The sequence below is a fragment of the Ranitomeya imitator genome, chromosome 10 (assembly GCF_032444005.1).
Source record: "Ranitomeya imitator isolate aRanImi1 chromosome 10, aRanImi1.pri, whole genome shotgun sequence".
Lineage (NCBI taxonomy): Eukaryota > Metazoa > Chordata > Amphibia > Anura > Dendrobatidae > Ranitomeya > Ranitomeya imitator.
This window is the reverse complement of record NC_091291.1, coordinates 2,556,465-2,578,338: the sequence shown is the minus strand read 5'-3', so window position 1 is coordinate 2,578,338 and position 21,874 is coordinate 2,556,465. Positions and strand designations below refer to the sequence as shown.

Here is a 21,874-nt window from a genome sequence, read left to right as displayed (position 1 = left end):
CTTTCATCAGCGTCCCCTGAAAGCAGGCCCCTTGATCTGAATGTATTCTCTGCGGACACCCGAACACTTGGAAGAAATGTCGGCACACTGCCTCAGCCGCCGACTTGGCCGTCTGATCTCTTGTCGGCACCGCTACAGCATACTTGGTAAAGTGATCTGTCATCACCAGGCAATAGGAGTACCCTGACGTAGAGTACCCTATCAACACGTAGTCAATCATGAGTAGCTCCAGTGGAGCTGAAGTCTTAATAGACTGTGTGGGAGCCCGCTGCTCAGGGCTTTTGTTGAGCCCACAAATTCGGCACTGCCGACATGCGTCGGCCACCATCCCTCCCAACTCAGGGCAGTAGAGGACTCGCTGCAACCACTGAAGTGTCTTTTCACTTCCAAAATGGGCCCCCTTCTCATGCGCCTCACGAGCGACCACCGGCCCCATCCCCACAGGAATTATCAGTTGGTACCGATGCTGCAGCTCCGATGGCAGGTACACCTTACGATACAAAAGACCTTGCTCCACACACAATTTATCCCATTGTCGAAGGAGTTTCATTCCTTCCATGGACAACTGAGCCTTGTCCTCTGCACTGGGCCAGGCCTTGTTTTGTACCCAACGGCGCACAAGTGCAATGTCCGGACACTCATCCTGGACTCTTGTCCAATCTGAGGGTGTTTTACCCAGTACACAGGGCATCCCGGTGGCCACCCCACTTGAGTGTACCACACTTTGGAAGATAGGTATCTGCCCCAAAGCTGGAGTTTCAGTGTCCTCAAGTTGTTCGTCAACATCTTCCCCGGATGACCCAAGGGGCACCCTTGACAATGCATCTGCATTGCCGTTCTCTCGACCAGAGCGAAATTTAATGCGGTAATTGAACTTGGCCAGTCTGGCGACCCACCGCTGCTCCAACGCCCCCAGTTTTGCATTCTCTAAGTGAGCTAGCGGGTTGTTATCTGTCATGACTAGCACCTCAGCTCCTGTTAGATACTCGGCGAAGCGTTCTGTCATTGCCCACACCAGGGCCAGCAATTCCAGCCGGAATGAGCTGTAGTTAGCCGGATTTCGCTCGGAGTCTCTTAAAGATCTGCTGCCATAAGAAATCACTCGTTCTCGGCCGTCCTGCACCTGTGCTAGTACTGCCCCCAACCCATGAAGACTACCATCGGTATACAACAAAAAAGGGGTGTCAAACCGGGCGTAGGCCAGCAATGGGGCACTCGTTAGGGCGGTTTTCACTCCATCAAATGCCTTTTTCTGTAGGGGCCCCCATGGAATGGGGCGATTTCGAGGACCCAGCGCTGTCCCTCTCAAAAGTTCATTCAAGGGACTCACCACTTGTGAGAATTTAGGCACAAACCGCCGATAGTATCCTGCTAGGCCCAGGAAGGCCCGCACTTCTCGCAGGTCACAAGGAGGTGGCCACTCTTGTACTGCCTTAATCTTACTGGCTAAAGGTAGTACCCCGTCCGGGGTCACCAGATGCCCCAAATATTCAATCTGGTTTCGTAACAGTTGACATTTTTTTGGCTTTATTTTCAGGCCGTAGCTCTTGAGCCGCCGGAGAACTTGACGCAGCTTCTCCAGATGATCTTCAAATGAGGTTCCGAACACCACAATGTCGTCTAGATATATCAGGACTGATTCAAAATTTAGATCGCCCAAGCAATGTTCCATCAGGCGTTGGAAGGTTCCTGGGGCGGTAGCGAGGCCAAAGGGCATCCGGTTGAACTCAAAGAGCCCCATTGGCAAGACAAACGCCGTCTTGGCCCGATCTTTTTCAGCCATTGGGACCTGCCAGTACCCGCTTGCCAAATCCAACGTTGAGAAATACTTGGCCCGACCCAGGGCCGACAGGGATTCTTCAATACGGGGTAAAGGATATGCGTCCCGTACGGTGTGGGCATTCAATTTCCGATAGTCCACACAAAATCGGAGTGTCCCATCCTTCTTGCGGACCAAGACTACAGGGGCCGCCCAGGGACTCCGGCTCTCTCGGATCACTTGGTTGTCCAGCATACTGGCCACCATGCTCTTCACCTCTTGATAGAGCGCCGGAGGAATTTGACGATATCTTTCTCTAATGGGTGGAGTATCCCCCGTTGGAATCTCATGCTCAATCGTCTGGGTACACCCAAAGTCCTCTCCATGTCGGGAAAATGTCTCTTGATGTTCCCACAAAACTCTCTCCAACCGCTCCAACTGCACGGGGGTCAGCTTCTCCCGATCCACTCCCATCTGCTCCATGATCACATGAACATTCCATTCCTCCGTAGGAGGTTCAGTCCGGCCTACCTCGACCGCGAATGTCCAGGATGACTGTTGGTCTGGTCGCAATTCGAACCCTGCATTTTCCGGCACCTTCTCTGCCGGCACGAACAGTTCAGCCAGTATGGTCCCAGCGGGAATTGCAACAGCTTCATCTAAAACATTGATGCATCGGACCGGCACTCGTCCATTCTTCACAATCGCCAAAGACCGGGCCACATGTACCTTGGCAAATGAGGAACCCTCTCGGGCGGGCTCAAGTAGCACTTCAAGCCCATTCAATCTCTATGCAGCTCCCACAGGCAGCATTAAGAGTTCCTCTTGTCTGGGTCCCAGCAGGATCGGGGCCCTCGAAGTCACTCGGACCCGGCCCACCCGGCCACCTGGGACCGCACTTTTCAGCAAGTCGCAACTCAGCACTAGACGGTGTAGAATTCTCTGTGTGGGTCGGTGTCTTGTCGCACGGGCCCAGTATCGGGGTCCTTCACTGGCATACATCTGGTGATTCAAATCTCGCAGCACGTTCATTCCGAGCGTCACTTCCATCCCTCTTCTAGGGGGGTGATCCACCAGTACTACCCCTTTCTGCCCCAGCTCTTGACCAAACATTTTTAGTTGCATCCACACGATCCCTTTGACTGACAATTGACCATTATTTGCAGCGGTCAGTCGTATCACTCGGCCATCCTCTGGAATCACTAGTCGACTGAAGTATCTCTCATATACTTCTAGAGGCATTATAGTACATTCGGATCCCGTGTCAACTAAGCACCTCATCTTCCGCCCTTCAAACTCTGCTTCTATCACTGGACTACATGCAAACAAATCTTGTTCATTCCGTCGAGGGCTTTGTGTGGGTGGGGCCGCTGCTGCTTGCCCTCTCATGGCAGCGGCCGGAAGTTTAAAGCCGGCGACGGGGTTTCTGGGGCTGTAAGCGCCCGGCAGTAACGCGAGATGTGTCCCTGGCGGCCACACTTCCAGCAGGTGATTGTTCCTTGTGGGCGAGGGCTTGACTCATTCTGATAGGACGACCTGGCCATTTGCGGGGTCACCGTTCCAGGGGGTGGGGCAGGAGGTTCCCGTGAGGTGGTAGAGGCGGGATCAACTGTCAGTTGAGACAATTTCAGCTTCAACTCCTTCACCTCAGCACGCAAAGCTTGTACCACGCTTACAAGCCCCTCTCCCCCCGACCCTGATGACACACCTTCCTCCAGCTGGGCACTGTTCACTGACCCCTCGGGAACATAGGCCGATTTCTCTTCCCTTTCCACTGCAGCTCGGTAAATCTGCCAGAAAGATAACTCTGGTGCAACCCGGGCCATTTCCAACAGTTTGTCCCGGAGAAGTCTATTGGCTACACCGGTGATGAATTGGTCCCGGAGCAAGCGGTCTACCTCCCGGAACGCCCCCATGGCCCCCGGGTCTAGTCGCTGCATCTCATTCAACATCTCTTGTAAAATATTAGAGTACTGCATCAGGGACTCACACTCTCTCTGGGGACGATTAAAGAATAGGGACCGAAGCTGGGCCACACGCGCTCGGCCCCCCAAACTCCCCTCTAACAGTTCCAAAATCTTTTCTAATGTATCCCTCTCTGATTCTGGGCGCACCATCACCATACGCCTAATATCACCCTCCAGTGCATTTAATGCCAGCTCAGCGCGTAACGCGGGGGTCAAATTACACATGCGCAGAATACTCCGGATTCTCTCAGCCCAATCTTGCAACGCCATATTGCGCCCATCGTATTTCGGCATGTGCTGAAGTAAAGCTCCTACAGGCACATACCCTCCCGAAGTCGCAGCGGCTGCCAGGGGAACCCCAACCCCCGAGGAGGATGCGGATACAGCGGGGTCATTTCCACCCTCGCCCTCGTCCATGACAAACACTGGATCCTGCCGACTACGCCAAAAATGTAATGACCAGAGGTCCGAATATGATCCAGTGAGTCACAAACCAAGACCAAGGCAGAAATCTCCAACGGTATTTACTCAAAGGCAAAATAATCAAGGTAATATGGAGAATATTAAGGCAGATGCACCCCAAAAATACACTAATTCAGCAGCAGCTGAAATCACTGTGCCACTCAAAGGTCTCCTGAGAACTGTGTACTACAACAGACTAGTAAGAAATTTACCTTACAGGCAACTAAAAACAGGAACAAGTGTAAATTGAATGTAGTGTTATTAAGGGAGCCCCTGGAATGGCACATTGAGTATAACTTACACAACTCTAATATAAGATACACCTCTAAAGTAACAATTTAACACTCTGAGCAGAGATACCCGGGTATCTATAACTATGGTACCGTATCCTGAGATGGATTTCCTCTCAGGCAGGAATCCGCAGAGGCTGTAGCCAGTTCATATTTTCAGCGCCAATAAGTTACAGCAAACTCCTCTTGTCTTGTCGGCCGATGCCGAGCCCAAACGCCGGGGACTTAGTTAGTGGTCTCACGATGTTGTCTCTGCTTCTGTAGCTCCTAGGAATGCTTCCACGACAATCCGTCCGTCTCTGTATCAGCCGTCTGTCCAGACTTGGTTCTCCACTCAATGCACAGGGAATCCACAGACTTCCAAATACGTACTGGGTTCTTAGCAAAGTCTCAGTCTTTTGTTAAATAAAGGGTTAACTCCTCTCCAGGAAACGTTAGCAACACAAGTCTCTCACAGAGTTAAACAAAAGGTTAGCTCTTCTCCAGGGGAACGTTAGCAACAAAAAGTCTCTCAAAAGCTTCTTTTCCTCCAAAAACACTTGCAGTAAATCCACACAGTCTCTTTTTAAGATCTCACAGCAGCTTCTCCTTTTCTTCCCGCCTTTTTCTCTCTCAGCTCTCACTTCCTACTTTCACTTTACACTCGAGACACTAGACCCCACCCCGCAGCACACATTGTCTCTGGGAGGTCTGTCCTCTGCTGCAACAGGCAAAAACCACAGGGTCCTAGTGCCCTCTCAGTGGGACTACAGTTCACCCTCTTACAGTCAGGCCTCATCTGGTTACTGGGTCCAGTTCTAGGATGTAATAAGAGAAGCATAGAGTCTAGATCACGTGAAGTCATTATCTCCTCTACTCCTCCTTGGTCAGGCCTCATCTGGATACTGTGTCCAGATCTAGGATGTATAAGAGAAGCATAGAGTCTAGATCACGTGAAGTCATTATCTCCTCTACTCCTCCTTGGTCAGGCCTCATCTGGATACTGGGTCCAGTTCTAGGATGTATAAGAGAAGCATAGAGTCTAGATCACGAGCAGTAATTATCTTCTCTACTCCTCCTTGGTCAGGCCTCATCTGGATACTATGTCCAGTTCTAGGATGTAATAAGAGAAGCATAGATTCTAGATCACGTGATGTAATTATCTCCTCTACTCCTCCTTGGTCAGGCCTCATCTGGTTACTGTGTCCAGTTCTAGGATGTAATAAGAGAAGCATAGATTCTAGATCACGTGATGTAATTATCTTCTCTACTCCTCCTTGGTCAGGCCTCATCTGGATACTGTGTCCAGATCTAGGATGTAATAAGAGAAGCATAGAGTCTAGATCACGTGCAGTAATTATCTCCTCTACTCCTCCTTGGTCAGGCCTCATCTGGATACTGTGTCCAGATCTAGGATGTAATAAGAGATGCATAGAGTCTAGATCACGTGAAGTAATTATCTCCTCTACTCCTCCTTGGTCAGGCCTCATGTGGTTACTGTGTCCAGATCTAGGATGTATAAGAGAAGCATAGAGTCTAGATCACGTGAAGTAATTATCTCCTCTACTCCTCCTTGGTCAGGCCTCATCTGGATACTATGTCCAGTTCTAGGATGTAATAAGAGAAGCATAGAGTCTAGATCACGTGCAGTAATTATCTCCTCTACTCCTCCTTGGTCAGGCCTCATCTGGATACTGTGTCCAGATCTAGGATGTAATAAGAGAAGCATAGAGTCTAGATCACGTGCAGTAATTATCTCCTCTACTCCTCCTTGGTCAGGCCTCATCTGGATACTATGTCCAGATCTAGGATGTAATAAGAGAAGCATAGAGTCTAGATCACGAGCAGTAATTATCTCCTCTACTCCTCCTTGGTCAGGCCTCATCTGGATACTATGTCCAGATCTAGGATGTATAAGAGAAGCATAGAGTCTAGATCACGTGATGTAATTATCTCCTCTACTCCTCCTTGGTCAGGCCTCATCTGGATACTGTGTCCAGATCTAGGATGTATAAGAGAAGCATAGAGTCTAGATCACGTGAAGTCATTATCTTCTCTACTCCTCCTTGGTCAGGCCTCATCTGGATACTATGTCCAGATCTAGGATGTAATAAGAGAAGCATAGAGTCTAGATCACGTGAAGTCATTATCTCCTCTACTGCTCCTTGGTCAGGCCTCATCTGGATACTGGGTCCAGATCTAGGATGTAATAAGAGAAGCATAGAGTCTAGATCACGTGCAGTAATTATCTCCTCTACTCCTCCTTGGTCAGGCCTCATCTGGATACTATGTCCAGATCTAGGATGTAATAAGAGAAGCATAGTCTAGATCACGTGAAGTAATTATCTCCTCTACTCCTCCTTGGTCAGGCCTCATCTGGATACTATGTCCAGATCTAGGATGTATAAGAGAAGCATAGAGTCTAGATCACGTGATGTAATTATCTCCTCTACTCCTCCTTGGTCAGGCCTCATCTGGATACTATGTCCAGATCTAGGATGTAATAAGAGAAGCATAGAGTCTAGATCACGTGAAGTCATTATCTCCTCTACTCCTCCTTGGTCAGGCCTCATCTGGATACTGGGTCCAGTTCTGGGCTCCACATTATATAAAAGACATTGGAAAACTGGAGCAAGTTCAGAGAAGAGCGACCAGGATGGTGAGCGGACGGCAGAGTATGTCCTAGGAGGAACGGTTACAGGCTCTGGGAATGTTTAGCTGCAAAAAAGAAGACTGAGAGGAGACTTAATAGCCGTCTACACATATCTGAGGGTCTGTCACTGTGTAGAGGGATCATCATTATTCTCATCTACACATTGAAACACGAGAAGCAATGGAAGGAAACTGAAAGGGAGAAGATAGATTAGATATTAGGAGGGTGACAATGAGGGCGATCAATGAGTGGAACAGGCGGCCACGAGAGGTGGTGAGTTCTCCTTCAATAGAAGTCTTCAGAGGCTGGACAGACATCTAGCTGAGATGGTTCAGTGACTCCTGCATTGAGCGGAGGGTTGGACACGACCCCGGGGGCCCAGATGACCCTGGAGGTCCCTCCTAGCTCTACTATTGTAGGATTCTATGAAGACTTCTGTTATAACCTTATATCGTACGGGAGGGGGGGGCATTGTATAACAGACGGCTGACCTCGCCCCAGGATGGGGTCCCGCACACACTCATCATTGCTCTGTGGCGCCCCCTGTGGTCCGGCAGGGCTTCTTGCACTCGTCTCTCTGCCGCTGGCATGTGAACGAAGGTCTTCTGATGCCGCGGGGGCCGATGCTGGTCGGCAGAGTCGGTGTGCTAGGGGCTGGTGATGTTACAAGGTGTCTGATTGGCTGGGAGAGGTACATGCCCAAATGATCAGCGGGCGCCTCCCGGGCATAGGTGCTGTATGTGGGGCCGGAGGATGCCTGTTATATGGGGGCACACGCTCCGCAGACCCCCGGGCACAGGTGATGTATGTGGGGCCCGGAGGATGCCTGTTATACGGGGGCACACGCTCCGCAGACCCCCGGGCACAGGTGATGTATGTGGGGCTTGGAGGATGCCTGTTATACGGGGGCACACGCTCCGCAGACCCCCGGGCACAGGTGATGTATGTGGGGCCCGGAGGATGCCTGTTATATGGGGGCACACGCTCCGCAGACCCCCGGGCACAGGTGATATATGTGGGACTCGGAGGATGCCTGTTATATGGGGGCACACGCTCCGCAGACCCCCGGGCACAGGTGATGTATGTGGGGCCCGGAGGATGCCTGTTATACGGGGGCACACGCTCCGCAGACCCCCGGGCACAGGTGCTGTATGTGGGGCCCGGAGGATGCCTGTTATACGGGGGCACACGCTCCGCAGACCCCCGGGCACAGGTGATGTATGTGGGGCCCAGAGGATGCCTGTTATATGGGGGCACACGCTCCGCAGACCCCCGGGCACAGGTGATGTATGTGGGGCCCGGAGGATGCCTGTTATATGGGGGCACACGCTCCGCAGACCCCCGGGCACAGGTGATATATGTGGGACTCGGAGGATGCCTGTTATATGGGGGCACACGCTCCGCAGACCCCCGGGCACAGGTGATATATGTGGGGACCGGAGGATGCCTGTTATACGGGGGCACACGCTCCGCAGACCCCCGGGCACAGGTGATGTATGTGGGGCCCGGAGGATGCCTGTTATATGGGGGCACACGCTCCGCAGACCCCCGGGCACAGGTGATGTATGTGGGGCCGGAGGATGCCTGTTATATGGGGGCACACGCTCCGCAGACCCCCGGGCACAGGTGATGTATGTGGGGCCCGGAGGATGCCTGTTATATGGGGGCACACGCTCCGCAGACCCCCGGGCACAGGTGATGTATGTGGGGCCCGGAGGATGCCTGTTATACGGGGGGCACACGCTCCGCAGACCCCCGGGCACAGGTGATATATGTGGGACTCGGAGGATGCCTGTTATATGGGGGCACACGCTCCGCAGACCCCCGGGCACAGGTGATATATGTGGGACTCGGAGGATGCCTGTTATATGGGGGACACGCTCCGCAGACCCCCGGGCACAGGTGATATATGTGGGGCCCGGAGGATGCCTGTTATATGGGGGCACACGCTCCGCAGACCCCCGGGCACAGGTGATATATGTGGGGCCCGGAGGATGCCTGTTATATGGGGGCACACGCTCCGCAGACCCCCGGGCACAGGTGATGTATGTGGGGCCCGGAGGATGCCTGTTATACGGGGGCACACGCTCCGCAGACCCCCGGGCACAGGTGATGTATGTGGGGCCCGGAGGATGCCTGTTATATGGGGGCACACGCTCCGCAGACCCCCGGGCACAGGTGATATATGTGGGGCCCGGAGGATGCCTGTTATATGGGGGCACACGCTCCGCAGACCCCCGGGCACAGGTGATATATGTGGGACTCGGAGGATGCCTGTTATATGGGGGCACACGCTCCGCAGACCCCCGGGCACAGGTGATGTATGTGGGGCCCGGAGGATGCCTGTTATATGGGGGCACACGCTCCGCAGACCCCCGGGCACAGGTGATGTATGTGGGGCCCGGAGGATGCCTGTTATATGGGGGCACACGCTCCGCAGACCCCCGGGCACAGGTGATGTATGTGGGGCCCGGAGGATGCCTGTTATATGGGGGCACACGCTCCGCAGACCCCCGGGCACAGGTGATGTATGTGGGGCCCGGAGGATGCCTGTTATACGGGGGCACACGCTCCGCAGACCCCCGGGCACAGGTGATATATGTGGGGCCCGGAGGATGCCTGTTATATGGGGGCACACGCTCCGCAGACCCCCGGGCACAGGTGATATATGTGGGACTCGGAGGATGCCTGTTATATGGGGGCACACGCTCCGCAGACCCCCGGGCACAGGTGATATATGTGGGACTCGGAGGATGCCTGTTATATGGGGGCACACGCTCCGCAGACCCCCGGGCACAGGTGATGTATGTGGGGCCCGGAGGATGCCTGTTATACGGGGGCACACGCTCCGCAGACCCCCGGGCACAGGTGATGTATGTGGGACTCGGAGGATGCCTGTTATATGGGGGCACACGCTCCGCAGACCCCCGGGCACAGGTGCTGTATGTGGGGCCCGGAGGATGCCTGTTATACGGGGGCACACGCTCCGCAGACCCCCGGGCACAGGTGATGTATGTGGGACTCGGAGGATGCCTGTTATACGGGGGCACACGCTCCGCAGACCCCCGGGCACAGGTGATGTATGTGGGACTCGGAGGATGCCTGTTATACGGGGGCACACGCTCCGCAGACCCCCGGGCACAGGTGCTGTATGTGGGGCCCGGAGGATGCCTGTTATACGGGGGCACACGCTCCGCAGACCCCCGGGCACAGGTGATGTATGTGGGACTCGGAGGATGCCTGTTATACGGGGGCACACGCTCCGCAGACCCCCGGGCACAGGTGATATATGTGGGGCCGGAGGATGCCTGTTATACGGGGGCACACGCTCCGCAGACCCCCGGGCACAGGTGCTGTATGTGGGGCCCGGAGGATGCCTGTTATACGGGGGCACACGCTCCGCAGACCCCCGGGCACAGGTGATGTATGTGGGACTCGGAGGATGCCTGTTATACGGGGGCACACGCTCCGCAGACCCCCGGGCACAGGTGATGTATGTGGGACTCGGAGGATGCCTGTTATACGGGGGCACACGCTCCGCAGACCCCCGGGCACAGGTGCTGTATGTGGGGCCCGGAGGATGCCTGTTATATGGGGGCACACGCTCCGCAGACCCCCGGGCACAGGTGATGTAACCTGATCTCAGGTAATTCTTCCTGCCAGTTAGATTTTACAAGAACAAACAGGATGTCGCATCCGGGAGCCGCAGCGAGGGGTTAACCCTGCACGTGCCGCACCTGGCAGCACACAATGCGAGCGGTGGACGCTGCCCCGGCCCTCAGACCTACTGCACTGACTGTAGAGGAAGACTTACAGGGGAGGGGCTTAGTGGCATCACTGCTCAGCGGGGGGGGGGGGGGCTTAGTGGCATCACTGCTCTGCAGGGGAGGGGCTTAGTGACATTACTGCTCTGCGGGGGAGGGGCTTAGTGTCATCACTGCTCTGCGGGGGAGGGGCTTAGTGTCATCACTGCTCTGCGGGGGAGGGGCTTAGTGTCATCACTGCTCTGCGGGGGAGGGGCTTAGTGTCATCACTGCTCTGCGGGGGAGGGGCTTAGTGTCATCACTGCTCTGCGGGGGAGGGGCTTAGTGTCATCACTGCTCTGCGGGGGAGGGGCTTAGTGTCATCACTGCTCTGCGGGGGAGGGGCTTAGTGTCATCACTGCTCTGCGGGGGAGGGGCTTAGTGTCATCACTGCTCTGCGGGGGAGGGGCTTAGTGTCATCACTGCTCTGCGGGGGAGGGGCTTAGTGTCATCACTGCTCTGCGGGGGAGGGGCTTAGTGTCATCACTGCTCTGCGGGGGAGGGGCTTAGTGTCATCACTGCTCTGCGGGGGAGGGGCTTAGTGTCATCACTGCTCTGCGGGGGAGGGGCTTAGTGTCATCACTGCTCTGCGGGGGAGGGGCTTAGTGTCATCACTGCTCTGCGGGGGAGGGGCTTAGTGTCATCACTGCTCTGCGGGGGAGGGGCTTAGTGTCATCACTGCTCTGCGGGGGAGGGGCTTAGTGTCATCACTGCTCTGCGGGGGAGGGGCTTAGTGTCATCACTGCTCTGCGGGGGAGGGGCTTAGTGTCATCACTGCTCTGCGGGGGAGGGGCTTAGTGTCATCACTGCTCTGCGGGGGAGGGGCTTAGTGTCATCACTGCTCTGCGGGGGAGGGGCTTAGTGTCATCACTGCTCTGCGGGGGAGGGGCTTAGTGTCATCACTGCTCTGCGGGGGAGGGGCTTAGTGTCATCACTGCTCTGCGGGGGAGGGGCTTAGTGTCATCACTGCTCTGCGGGGGAGGGGCTTAGTGTCATCACTGCTCTGCGGGGGAGGGGCTTAGTGTCATCACTGCTCTGCGGGGGAGGGGCTTAGTGTCATCACTGCTCTGCGGGGGAGGGGCTTAGTGTCATCACTGCTCTGCGGGGGAGGGGCTTAGTGTCATCACTGCTCTGCGGGGGAGGGGCTTAGTGTCATCACTGCTCTGCGGGGGAGGGGCTTAGTGTCATCACTGCTCTGCGGGGGAGGGGCTTAGTGTCATCACTGCTCTGCGGAAGAGGGACTAAGTGACATTGCTGCTCTGTGGAGGAGGAGCTTAGTGACATCACTGTTCTGCAGGGGAGGGGCTTAGTGACATCACATCTTGTTCTTTCTTCATTTCCAGGCAGTATGAGGGGCGGAGTCAGCTCGTTTCTTACACCCTAGATCTCTCCAGAACAAACTGCAGCCCCCCGGAAAGTGCTCCGCAAGTTAAGGTAAGCGGGAACCCAGCATACTGCCCCCCTCCCCTTCTTCATGGACCATACCGCCTCCCCCCTCCAAAATCCGGTGTGTGGTGAGGGGGGTGGTCTGTGGGATCCGGTGTGGTGGGTCTGCGGGATCCGGTGTGTGTGTGTGTGGGGTGGGGGGGGGGCGTCTGCGGGATCCAGTGTATGGTGAGGGGGGTCTGCGGGATCCGGTGTGTGGTGAGGGTGGGGTGGGGGGTCTGTGGGATCCGGTGTGTGGTGAGGGGGGTCTGTGGGATCCGGTGTGTGGTGAGGGGGGGTCTGTGGGATCCGGTGTGTGGTGAGGGGGGGTCTGTGGGATCCAGTGTGTGGTGAGGGGGGGTCTGTGGGATCCGGTGTGTGGTGAGGGGGGTCTGCGGGATCCGGTGTGTGGTGAGGGGGGGTCTGTGGGATCCGGTGTGTGGTGAGGGGGGTCTGCGGGATCCGGTGTGTGGTGAGGGGGGTCTGCGGGATCCGGTGTGTGGTGAGGGGGGTCTGCGGGATGTGGTGAGGGGGGGGGGGTCTGTGGGATCCGGTGTGTGGTGAGGGGGGGTCTGTGGGATCCGGTGGGGGGGGGGGTGAGGGGGGTCTGTGGGATCCGGTGGGGGGTGAGGGGGGGTCTGTGGGATCCGGTGTGTGGTGAGGGGGGTCTGCGGGATCCGGTGTGTGGTGACGGGGGGGTCTGTGGGATCCGGTGTGTGGTGAGGGGGGGGTCTGTGGGATCCGGTGGGGGGGGGGGTGAGGGGGGGTCTGTGGGATCCGGTGGGGGGTGAGGGGGGGTCTGTGGGATCCTGTGGGGGGGTGAGGGGGGGTCTGTGGGATCCGGTGAGGGGTGAGGGGGGTCTGTGGGATCCTGTGGGGGGTGAGGGGGGGTCTGTGGGATCCGGTGTGTGGTGAGGGGGGTCTGCGGGATCCGGTGTGTGGTGAGGGGGGGTCTGTGGGATCCGGTGTGTGGTGAGGGGGGGTCTGTGGGATCCGGTGGGGGGGGGGGGTGAGGGGGGGTCTGTGGGATCCGGTGGGGGGTGAGGGGGGGTCTGTGGGATCCTGTGGGGGGTGAGGGGGGTCTGTGGGATCCGGTGAGGGGTGAGGGGGGTCTGTGGGATCCTGTGGGGGGTGAGGGGGGGTCTGTGGGATCCGGTGGGGGGTGAGGGGGGGTCTGTGGGATCCTGTGGGGGGTGAGGGGGGTCTGTGGGATCCGGTGAGGGGTGAGGGGGGTCTGTGGGATCCTGTGGGGGGTGAGGGGGGGTCTGTGGGATCCGGTGAGGGGGGTCTGTGGGATCCGGTGAGGGGGGTCTGTGGGATCCGGTGAGGGGTGAGGGGGGTCTGTGGGATCCTGTGGGGGGTGAGGGGGGGTCTGTGGGATCCGGTGGGGGGTGAGGGGGGGTCTGTGGGATCCGGTGAGGGGTGAGGGGGGGTCTGTGGGATCCGGTGAGGGGGGTCTGTGGGATCCTGTGGGGGGTGAGGGGGGGGTCTGTGGGATCCGGTGGGGGGTGAGGGGGGGTCTGTGGGATCCGGTGAGGGGTGAGGGGGGTCTGTGGGATCCGGTGAGGGGTGAGGGGGGTCTGTGGGATCCTGTGGGGGGTGAGGGGGGGTCTGTGGGATCCGGTGGGGGGTGAGGGGGGGTCTGTGGGATCCGGTGGGGGGTGAGGGGGGGTCTGTGGGATCCGGTGGGGGGTGAGGGGGGGTCTGTGGGATCCGGTGAGGGGTGAGGGGGGTCTGTGGGATCCGGTGAGGGGTGAGGGGGGGTCTGTGGGATCCTGTGGGGGGTGAGGGGGGGTCTGTGGGATCCGGTGTGTGGTGAGGGGGGGTCTGTGGGATCCGGTGGGGGGTGAGGGGGGGTCTGCGGGATCCGGTGTGTGGTGAGGGGGGGTCTGTGGGATCCGGTGTGTGGTGAGGGGGGTCTGCGGGATCCGGTGTGTGGTGAGGGGGGTCTGCGGGATCCGGTGTGTGGTGAGGGGGGTCTGCGGGATGTGGTGAGGGGGGGGGGGTCTGTGGGATCCGGTGTGTGGTGAGGGGGGGTCTGTGGGATCCGGTGGGGGGGGGTGAGGGGGTCTGTGGGATCCGGTGGGGGGTGAGGGGGGGTCTGTGGGATCCGGTGTGTGGTGAGGGGGGTCTGCGGGATCCGGTGTGTGGTGACGGGGGGGTCTGTGGGATCCGGTGTGTGGTGAGGGGGGGTCTGTGGGATCCGGTGGGGGGGGGGTGAGGGGGGGTCTGTGGGATCCGGTGGGGGGTGAGGGGGGGTCTGTGGGATCCTGTGGGGGGTGAGGGGGGGTCTGTGGGATCCGGTGAGGGGTGAGGGGGGTCTGTGGGATCCTGTGGGGGGTGAGGGGGGGTCTGTGGGATCCGGTGTGTGGTGAGGGGGGTCTGCGGGATCCGGTGTGTGGTGAGGGGGGGTCTGTGGGATCCGGTGTGTGGTGAGGGGGGGTCTGTGGGATCCGGTGGGGGGGGGTGAGGGGGGGTCTGTGGGATCCGGTGGGGGGTGAGGGGGGGTCTGTGGGATCCGGTGAGGGGTGAGGGGGGTCTGTGGGATCCTGTGGGGGGTGAGGGGGGGTCTGTGGGATCCGGTGGGGGGTGAGGGGGGGTCTGTGGGATCCTGTGGGGGGTGAGGGGGGTCTGTGGGATCCGGTGAGGGGTGAGGGGGGTCTGTGGGATCCTGTGGGGGGTGAGGGGGGGTCTGTGGGATCCGGTGAGGGGGGGTCTGTGGGATCCGGTGAGGGGTGAGGGGGGTCTGTGGGATCCGGTGAGGGGTGAGGGGGGTCTGTGGGATCCTGTGGGGGGTGAGGGGGGGTCTGTGGGATCCGGTGGGGGGTGAGGGGGGGTCTGTGGGATCCGGTGGGGGGTGAGGGGGGGTCTGTGGGATCCGGTGAGGGGTGAGGGGGGGTCTGTGGGATCCGGTGAGGGGGGTCTGTGGGATCCTGTGGGGGGTGAGGGGGGGTCTGTGGGATCCGGTGGGGGGTGAGGGGGGGTCTGTGGGATCCGGTGAGGGGTGAGGGGGGTCTGTGGGATCCGGTGAGGGGTGAGGGGGGTCTGTGGGATCCGGTGGGGGGTGAGGGGGGGTCTGTGGGATCCGGTGGGGGGTGAGGGGGGGTCTGTGGGATCCGGTGGGGGGTGAGGGGGGGTCTGTGGGATCCGGTGGGGGGTGAGGGGGGGTCTGTGGGATCCGGTGAGGGGTGAGGGGGGTCTGTGGGATCCGGTGGGGGGTGAGGGGGGGTCTGTGGGATCCGGTGTGTGGTGAGGGGGGTCTGCGGGATCCGGTGTGTGGTGACGGGGGGGTCTGTGGGATCCGGTGTGTGGTGAGGGGGGGTCTGTGGGATCCGGTGGGGGGGGGTGAGGGGGGGTCTGTGGGATCCGGTGGGGGGTGAGGGGGGGTCTGTGGGATCCTGTGGGGGGTGAGGGGGGGTCTGTGGGATCCGGTGAGGGGTGAGGGGGGTCTGTGGGATCCTGTGGGGGGTGAGGGGGGGTGTGTGGGATCCGGTGTGTGGTGAGGGGGGTCTGCGGGATCCGGTGTGTGGTGAGGGGGGGTCTGTGGGATCCGGTGTGTGGTGAGGGGGGGTCTGTGGGATCCGGTGGGGGGGGGTGAGGGGGGGTCTGTGGGATCCGGTGGGGGGTGAGGGGGGGTCTGTGGGATCCTGTGGGGGGTGAGGGGGGGTCTGTGGGATCCGGTGAGGGGTGAGGGGGGTCTGTGGGATCCTGTGGGGGGTGAGGGGGGGTCTGTGGGATCCGGTGGGGGGTGAGGGGGGGTCTGTGGGATCCTGTGGGGGGTGAGGGGGGTCTGTGGGATCCGGTGAGGGGTGAGGGGGGTCTGTGGGATCCTGTGGGGGGTGAGGGGGGGTCTGTGGGATCCGGTGAGGGGGGTCTGTGGGATCCGGTGAGGGGTGAGGGGGGTCTGTGGGATCCGGTGAGGGGTGAGGGGGGTCTGTGGGATCCGGTGAGGGGTGAGGGGGGTCTGTGGGATCCTGTGGGGGGTGAGGGGGGGTCTGTGGGATCCGGTGGGGGGTGAGGGGGGGTCTGTGGGATCCTGTGGGGGGTGAGGGGGGTCTGTGGGATCCGGTGAGGGGTGAGGGGGGTCTGTGGGATCCTGTGGGGGGTGAGGGGGGGTCTGTGGGATCCGGTGAGGGGGGTCTGTGGGATCCGGTGAGGGGTGAGGGGGGTCTGTGGGATCCGGTGAGGGGTGAGGGGGGTCTGTGGGATCCGGTGAGGGGTGAGGGGGGTCTGTGGGATCCTGTGGGGGGTGAGGGGGGGTCTGTGGGATCCGGTGAGGGGTGAGGGGGGGTCTGTGGGATCCGGTGAGGGGGGTCTGTGGGATCCTGTGGGGGGTGAGGGGGGGTCTGTGGGATCCGGTGGGGGGTGAGGGGGGGTCTGTGGGATCCGGTGAGGGGTGAGGGGGGGTCTGTGGGATCCGGTGGGGGGTGAGGGGGGGTCTGTGGGATCCGGTGGGGGGTGAGGGGGGGTCTGTGGGATCCGGTGAGGGGTGAGGGGGGTCTGTGGGATCCGGTGGGGGGTGAGGGGGGGTCTGTGGGATCCTGTGGGGGGTGAGGGGGGGTCTGTGGGATCCGGTGGGGGGTGAGGGGGGGGTCTGTGGGATCCGGTGAGGGGTGAGGGGGGTCTGTGGGATCCGGTGGGGGGTGAGGGGGGGTCTGTGGGATCCGGTGGGGGGACTCAGCCCTGATCCTCTATTTTCCACCACAAGAACCATGTGTCCCGGCTGTGGCGGCACCGGGGGTCTCTGCATCCCCCAGAATTCCGTGCGGCGCCATTCTGCGGCTTCTGTCTATGGAGGGTCCGGAGCCCTGAACGCCGCTGTGGCCCCCGGGCCGGAGAGACCCCGCCCGTGTAACGTGAGAGCCGGAGACACTGCCCCTCCCCCCGCCCGGAGCACGGGGGGCGGAGCAACCGGCGGAGACCGGGCACAGGATGGCGGAGACCGGAGCGTCCGGGGTGAGCGGCCGGGCAGTCCTATGTAACACCTGCACCAGGACCGGCGCTGTCTGCTGCTACATAGGACTGCAGGTGACATCTACTACATTATCTGCGGTGTTACATAGGACTGCAGGTGACATCTACTACATTATCTGCGGTGTTACATAGGACTGCAGGTGACATCTACTACATTATCTGTACTCAGAGAGTTATCACTGTGTTATCTGTGGTGTTACATAGGACTGCAGGTGACCTCTACATTATCTGTGGTGTTACATAGGACTGCAGGTGACATCTACTACATTATCTGTACTCAGAGAGTTATCACTGTGTTATCTGTGGTGTTACATAGGACTGCAGGTGACATCTACTACATTATCTGCGGTGTTACATAGAACTGCAGGTGACATCTACTACATTATCTGCGGTGTTACATAGGACTGCAGGTGACATCTACTACATTATCTGCGGTGTTACATAGGACTGCAGGAGACATTACTACATTATCTGCGGTGTTACATAGGACTGCAGGTGACATCTACTACATTATCTGCGGTGTTACATAGGACTGCAGGTGACATCTACTACATTATCTGCGGTGTTACATAGAACTGCAGGTGACATCTACTACATTATCTGCGGTGTTACATAGGACTGCAGGTGACATCTACTACATTATCTGCGGTGTTACATAGGACTGCAGGAGACATTACTACATTATCTGCGGTGTTACATAGGACTGCAGGTGACATCTACTACATTATCTGCGGTGTTACATAGGACTGCAGGTGACATCTACTACATTATCTGCGGTGTTACATAGGACTGCAGGAGACATCTACTACATTATCTGCGGTGTTACATAGGACTGCAGGTGACATCTACTACATTATCTGTACTCAGAGAGTTATCACTGTGTTATCTGTGGTGTTACATAGGACTGCAGGTGACATCTACTACATTATCTGTACTCAGAGAGATATCACTGTGTTATCTGTGGTGTTACATAGGACTGCAGGTGACATCTACTACATTATCTGCACTCAGAGAGTTATCACTGTGTTATCTGTGGTGTTACATAGGACTGCAGGTGACATCTACTACATTATCTGCACTCAGAGAGATATCACTGTGTTATCTGTGGTGTTACATAGGACTGCAGGTGACATCTACTACATTATCTGTACTCAGAGAGATATCACTGTGTTATCTGTGGTGTTACATAGGACTGCAGGTGACATCTACTACATTATCTGTACTCAGAGAGATATCACTGTGTTATCTGTGGTGTTACATAGGACTGCAGGTGACATCTACTACATTATCTGCACTCAGAGAGTTATCACTGTGTTATCTGTGGTGTTACATAGGACTGCAGGTGACATCTACTACATTATCTGCACTCAGAGAGATATCACTGTGTTATCTGTGGTGTTACATAGGACTGCAGGTGACATCTACTACATTATCTGTACTCAGAGAGATATCACTGTGTTATCTGTGGTGTTACATAGGACTGCAGGTGACATCTACTACATTATCTGTACTCAGAGAGATATCACTGTGTTATCTGTGGTGTTACATAGGACTGCAGGTGACATCTACTACATTATCTGTACTCAGAGAGATATCACTGTGTTATCTGTGGTGTTACATAGGACTGCAGGTGACATCTACTACATTATCTGTACTCAGAGAGATATCACTGTGTTATCTGTGGTGTTACATAGGACTGCAGGTGACATCTACTACATTATCTGTACTCAGAGAGATATCACTGTGTTATCTGTGGTGTTACATAGGACTGCAGGTGACATCTACTACATTATCTGTACTCAGAGAGATATCACTGTGTTATCTGTGGTGTTACATAGGACTGCAGGTGACATCTACTACATTATCTGTACTCAGAGAGATATCACTGTGTTATCTGTGTTGTTACATAGGACTGCAGGTGACATCTACTACATTATCTGTACTCAGAGAGATATCACTGTGCTATCTGTGGTGTTACATAGGACTGCAGGTGACATCTACTACATTATCTGTACTCAGAGAGTTATCACTGTTATCTGTGGTGTTACATAGGACTGCAGGTGACATCTACTACATTATCTGTACTCAGAGAGATATCACTGTGTTATCTGTGGTGTTACATAGGACTGCAGGTGACATCTACTACATTATCTGTACTCAGAGAGTTATCACTGATTATATGTGCTGTTACATAGGACTGCAGGTGACATCTACTACATTATCTGCACTCAGAGAGATATCACTGTGTTATCTGTGGTGTTACATAGGACTGCAGGTGACATCTACTACATTATCTGTACCCAGAGAGTTATCACTGTGTTATCTGTGGTGTTACATAGGACTGCAGGTGACATCTACTACATTATCTGCACTCAGAGAGATATCACTGTGTTATCTGTGGTGTTACATAGGACTGCAGGTGACATCTACTACATTATCTGCACTCAGAGAGTTATCACTGTGTTATCTGTGGTGTTACATAGGACTGCAGGTGACATCTACTACATTATCTGTGGTGTTACATAGGACTGCAGGTGACATCTACTACATTATCTGTACTCAGAGAGTGATCACTGTGTTCTCTGTGGTGTTACATAGGACTGCAGGTGACATCTACTACATTATCTGCACTCAGAGAGTTATCACTGTGTTATCTGTGGTGTTACATAGGACTGCAGGTGACATTACTGCATTATATGTGGTGTTACATAGGACTGCAGGTGACATCTTCTACATTATCTGTACTCAGAGAGCTATCACTGTGTTATCTGTGGTGTTACATAGGACTGCAGGTGACATCTACTACATTATCTGCACTCAGAGAGATATCACTGTGTTATCTGTGGTGTTACATAGGACTGCAGGTGACATTACTGCATTATATGTGGTGTTACATAGGACTGCAGGTGACATCTTCTACATTATCTGTACTCAGAGAGCTATCACTGTGTTATCTGTGGTGTTACATAGGACTGCAGGTGACATCTACTACATTATCTGTGGTGTTACATAGGACTGCAGGTGACATGAGTACATTGTACTCGCAGATGATGCAGGTAATGTTACATAATCCAGTAGGTGTGCCCTGCAGTCCCATGTAAGCGGCCCGTGCTCTATATATAGCAGTGATGGAGGCTGCAGGCGAGAGACGAAGAACCGGAGTCACCAGAAGTTACAGCAGGAGGCGTCATATAATCCTGGGGGAGGAGACAAGAGCCCCTGTGCCCCCCCCCCGAGTAAGAGCCCCTGTGCCCCCCCCCGAGTAAGAGCCCCTGTGCCCCCCCCGAGCAAGAGCCCCTGTGCCCCCCCAAGTAAGAGCCCCTGTGCCCCCCCCAAGTAAGAGCCCCTGTGCCCTCCGAGTAAGAGCCCCTGTGCCCCCCCGAGTAAGAGCCCCTGTGCCCCCCCAGAGTAAGAGCCCCTGTGCCCCCCCCGAGTAAGAGCCCCTGTGCCCCCCCCCCCCGGAGCAAGAGCCCCTGTGCCCCCCCAAGTAAGAGCCCCTGTGCCCCCCCCAAGTAAGAGCCCCTGTGCCCCCCCGAGTAAGAGCCCCTGTGCCCCCCCAGAGTAAGAGCCCCTGTGCCCCCCCAGAGTAAGAGCCCCTGTGCCCCCCCAGAGTAAGAACCCCTGTGCCCCCGAGTAAGAGCCCCTGTGCCCCCCCGAGTAAGAGCCCCTGTGCCCCCCCGAGTAAGAGCCCCTGTGCCCCCCCAGAGTAAGAGCCCCTGTGCCCCCCCGAGTAAGAGCCCCTGTGCCCCCCCCGAGTAAGAGCCCCTGTGCCCCCCCGAGTAAGAGCCCCTGTGCCCCCCGAGTAAGAGCCCCTGTGCCCCCTCGAGTAAGAGCCCCTGTGCCCCCCCAGAGTAAGAGCCCCTGTGCCCCCCCAGAGTAAGAGCCCCTGTGCCCCCCCGAGTAAGAGCCCCTGTGCCCCCCGAGTAAGAGCCCCTGTGCCCCCCCGAGTAAGAGCCCCTGTGCCCCCCCGAGTAAGAGCCCCTGTGCCCCCCGAGTAAGAGCCCCTGTGCCCCCCCCCGAGTAAGAACCCCTGTGCCCCCCCAAGAGCCCCTGTGCCCCTCCCCCGAGTAAGAGCCCCTGTGCCCCCCCGAGTAAGAGCCCCTGTGCCCCCCCGAGTAAGAGCCCCTGTGCCCCCCGAGTAAGAGCCCCTGTGCCCCCCGAGTAAGAGCCCCTGTGCCCCCCCCGAGTAAGAGCCCCTCTGCCCCCCGAGTAAGAGCCCCCTGTGCCCCCCCCCGAGTAAGAGCCCCTGTGCCCCCCCGAGTAAGAGCCCCCTGTGCCCCCCCCTGAGTAAGAGCCCCTCTGCCCCCCGAGTAAGAGCCCCCTGTGCCCCCCCCCCCGAGTAAGAGCCCCTGTGCCCCCCCCCGAGTAAGAGCCCCTCTGCCCCCCGAGTAAGAGCCCCCTGTGCCCCCCCCCGAGTAAGAGCCCCTCTGCCCCCCGAGTAAGAGCCCCTGTGCCCCCCCCGAGTAAGAGCCCCTCTGCCCCCCGAGTAAGAGCCCCCTGTGCCCCCCCGAGTAAGAGCCCCTCTGCCCCCCGAGTAAGAGCCCCCTGTGCCCCCCCCCGAG

At 57.7% G+C, this 21,874-nt stretch overlaps 1 protein-coding gene across 10 annotated transcripts in view; it reads left to right on the top strand.

The window, feature by feature from the left end:
• RAP1GAP (RAP1 GTPase activating protein) overlaps positions 1-21,874 on the top strand; it is a 135,837-nt gene that overhangs the window by 62,539 nt on the left and 51,424 nt on the right. For 7 of the 10 annotated variants that reach the window (XR_011315490.1, XR_011315489.1, XR_011315492.1 and 4 more), the window contains exon 2: positions 12,257-12,347. The exons of 2 other annotated variants lie outside the window; for them this stretch is intronic. Coding sequence is in view for 3 of the 8 variants with exons in the window: in XM_069741644.1 (XP_069597745.1) it covers positions 12,257-12,347 (91 nt within the window). In the remaining 5 variants the exon portion in view is untranslated. Of the gene's footprint in view, positions 1-12,256; positions 12,348-17,144; positions 17,295-21,874 lie in introns of those variants that run through there. One more of the 10 variants, XM_069741647.1, reaches the window with a different exon arrangement.